General features: G+C 32.4%; 1 protein-coding gene across 2 annotated transcripts in view; it reads left to right on the top strand.

Annotated features, from left to right (window-relative positions):
- The window catches only part of LOC106463009 (tyrosine kinase receptor Cad96Ca-like), a 31,068-nt gene that overhangs the window by 13,438 nt on the left and 13,539 nt on the right, over positions 1 to 4,091 (top strand). For both annotated transcript variants that reach the window (XM_022390413.1, XM_013922976.2), the window contains one exon: positions 3,642 to 3,752. In XM_022390413.1, the coding sequence (XP_022246121.1) occupies positions 3,642 to 3,752 (111 nt within the window). The remainder of the gene's footprint in view (positions 1 to 3,641; positions 3,753 to 4,091) is intronic.

Below are 4,091 nucleotides of genomic sequence, written 5' to 3' on the forward strand. Positions count from 1 at the left end.
CGTTGCCACCCTCTTTTATATACCAGACTACCCTATATCTAGTAAATACTAGAGCATTCGCCAAGGTACAGGATAGTTCTAGAAAATAGGTGGCGCCACACCAGTCACGTGACCTCAGTGACGCAACAATATCAAGACACAGAGCAGTGTATCGTGCTGCCAAAACAACCTGCTGCAGGACACGCTGTGTGTTATTAACAGGAGTGATAGTTTAGCGATTTTCCACCTTCTGTATCTCGGACTGAGTTAACCCAAACTATTACATATTTTCAGTGGATGTTCTCTACTGGACTCTTACTTCACATAACAAATTTCAAGGCAGTCCATTAAGAAATACACGAGATATAAAACCTTCAATTTTGATTGAGTTTCTTCCTATTTTTTTTCTTCGCACCAAAAGTATGGAAAATGTATTTGAGCGAAACACATACTTAACTTTTATGGACTTGTTTTCAAATTTGGTACACTAATAGATATTTATAGCCAGCAATTAGGGATTCTCATATGGTATAAATATAAGCCACATGTGCAAAGTTATTCAACAAAAACGCTCAACGTTTTGAGCATGCCTACGCAAAAAGACACGTGAGCTATCGGTATAAAATTTTTACTACAGCTTCACCTAAGAGTGAAAATGGGCCGTTTTGAGTTTTTGTCATTCGAATTAAATACGGCTGATTTAGAGCAGCAAACTAGAAGGTGAAAGAACGTTCAGATACATAACTATTTGTTAGGCTAAGCAAACTAGATTAGCAGTTTTGAGCTCAAGTTTTCAAAATAATCATACGGATGGACGGTTATTATTGATTATTCACTACCAACTTTTCCGCACAAATTTACAAAATTTTATGAAATTCTCATAATTAAAGTGGGTTTAGCGTCACTTGATATTAGCTTAAGCAGTTAGCATAAGTAATGATACTTGATACGGCTGTACCGATTTCATAGGGGTGATGACAAGAATCTGTTAATCTAAATTCCATGGCGTTAATATAAAGGAAACTATGAACATTGTTTGAGAGGGGAAAAGTACCACCATATATTATAAAGAATCTGGTTGGTTCTGTAAATTAAAGATCTCTTCCAAATAATAGGATTGCGATCCTAAAGCTAATGTGGGTTACTATCAAGTGTCACTTTCTTACTTGCTGTGGTTTGTTGGTGTGTTGATAAACAGTCATGATATGTAACCACAAACACCTTAGGTATGAAATAAAGGTGCGGACCAAAAATAATTGAGTGTGCGACTTAAAGGAATGAAATCAAAATTGGCGGCTAAACTAGCAGCTACACTTATAGTATTGATAAGAATTTTACAGCAAATATGCATTTATTAGTTAGCCAGGCCGCGTTTTTTGTTCAAATTTGGGGATGATGTTGGGTAAAACAAAATATTTTAACCTATAATATGAAAATTATATCATTTTCTCATCAACTATGTTCATATATTTGTAGAGGTTTCTTTTGGTGGATTTAAAAAATCCTGGTTGCGAGTCTGCTTGCAAGCCCGATAATGGGTGAATGAAAAGTAAGTAATATACGTAAAGTAGCAGGAAAAAGTTATCTGAAGGAATTTATACACAGTGGTAGTTTTTCTGTTTCTCATAGTAAGCCCATAACTATGAAGAGAACGATATATAAGGGGTTATGCCTTACATTTTTAGGACTATTTCAATTTTTCAAAATTTACACAAAGGAAGATATGAGAAAATTCTATAATGAATATATTAAACATTACATCTACCAACCGTCAATTTTATTTTTTCGCAGGTATTATGTTGCTCTTCAGTAATCATGTTTGTTTTGCAATCACTTCGTGCTCTTTAGACTCGAATACTGAAATACCCACATTTGCAGGTTATGGCCTCCTTTTACAAGTTTTGGCTACGGTTATGATAATGATAGCACTTTAAATTTATTTTTCCAATATTACCATACTAATACGATTACTTGCGACATTCAAAAACACAAATCATCCAATTAAAATCGTAAAAATAATTTGAGATTTTATTAGCATGATCATGTAAAAAATACACAAGAAAGGCAATATGTGTTGCAATATTCATCAAGTAATCAAAACTAAAGTATTAATATAAAGAAAACGCCATATTTAAAATTAGCATATCTTTAAAGCTACTTATCCTAAGAAAACAACATTACATTATGAATTGTAAGTTTGATTAAGAAAAGTTTGGGCACAGTACAGGTTGCTTCGAAATGAAATCAGTTTTTAAATCTAAATCGCTTCCTTTTCTAAAAATTAGTATTGTTTTTATTTATCTTGTTTCAATAATACAAGTACAAAATTGACGAATTTCATAAAAATGCGGGTCAGTGTATGGGATACTGAAAATCAATGAACTCTGAGAATATGAGAATATCAGAAAATGTACTTAAAACCTTTTGTGATAGATTTTAAAACACCATGTAACATGTCCAAACTTTCCTGAATAAATCTTATGATTCTTAAGGTGCTTCTGGTAAAAGTAGTTTTAAAAAACTAATCATTTTAAATCTTGGCTTCTTTATATTCGCCTGTATATGCTGAAAAACTTAATGACTTTTAACCTTTTCGAATAAATGAGTAAGTTAAAAAACTGAAGGAAATAATTATCTTTAACAGTATAGGGCTTTTGCACTTAACATTTAGACAGGAAAGTTACAAGTAATCAATGTACTGAAAAGTTTGGGGAAGGAAAACTGTATTAACTACACTCTCGAACTATGTAAATATTAATAGACTCAATGAGCTCCAATTATCATTAGGGCAGGTGAAAGACTTCTTGTAACGAGAGAATGTATATGTATTTTGCTTGTGTGCAATTAAATATAATAATTAATCACCCAACTTATTTTCTTTAAAGAAACAGGTAACTTCACATATCAAACATAATTGTTCCTCCCGTTCTTGTCTGTATTTAAAAAAAAGTGGAATATAGTAAAATATTTTGTTGAAATAGGTCTAATGTCTAAATATGTGAAAATGTAAAGTATTTTGTTGAAATATGTGAAAATGTAAAGTATTTTGTTGAAATATGTGAAAATGTAAAGTATTTTGTTGAAATATGTGAAAATGTAAAGTATTTTGTTGAAATATGTGAAAATGTAAAGTATTTTGTTGAAATATGTGAAAATGAGAATCTTCTAACACTTGATAGAATAGCATATTTGTAATTATCTATACAGTTTTCCAAATAAACGGTTTATAAATTTGCTTTTCATGTTATTTTATTAAATGGCATTTTATTACCAAATATTTTTCATAATTAAATAAGATGGTATACTTACAAATTACACTAATATTATAGTAAGAAGTGGAAGTTTAAATTACAGTGTGAATCCTAATTAACTCCCATACTTATCATTTAGAATTACTTTGATTGCCCCCCCCCCCATAACAGTATATACATTAAGCTTCTATAACACCAAAGTTGGGAGTTCAGTCCTTACAGTTGGTACAACACAGACCGCTCACTGTGTAGCTCTGTGTTTAACAACAAACAAACGTACTTTCTTGAAACATAAGGGGCGGTGATCGATGTTGTCAAGAGTTGTTTCCACGTAAAATAAATTATCTACAATTATTTATAGCTTCTTTTATCCCAAAATGTAATTAATCGAAGTCTTTTTTATTTTTTCAGAGCGTGCCAGCTCAAAGGACAAAAAAGATCTGTTAAAAGAACTCAAGATTATGCAAGAGCTTGGACGTCACCCAAATGTTGTTACTTTACTGGGTTGTTGTACAGAGCAAGGTGAGTCTTGTTATCATTACTTACCTAAGTATCTAATACTAAAATAACGATTTGAGTAATGCCACTTTTTTATCATAACTAAAAATCTGAGACAAGGAACATCATTATTGCATCATGAATCACGAATTTTTGTCTCTTAATTATATATCTTTGTTTTGACCGAAAGTTCCCTCGAACAATAAAGGCAGTTTGTATGTTATCAGCTCTCTCGTATGGCCAGGTGGTTAGGACGATTGACTCGCAATTTGAGGGTCGCGGGTTCGAATCCCCGTCCCACCAAACATGCTCGCCCTTGCAGCCGTGGGGACGTTGTAAGTGACGGCCAATCCCACTATTCGT

The sequence above is a fragment of the Limulus polyphemus genome, unplaced genomic scaffold, assembly GCF_000517525.1.
Source record: "Limulus polyphemus unplaced genomic scaffold, Limulus_polyphemus-2.1.2 Scaffold1301, whole genome shotgun sequence".
NCBI lineage: Eukaryota > Metazoa > Arthropoda > Merostomata > Xiphosura > Limulidae > Limulus > Limulus polyphemus.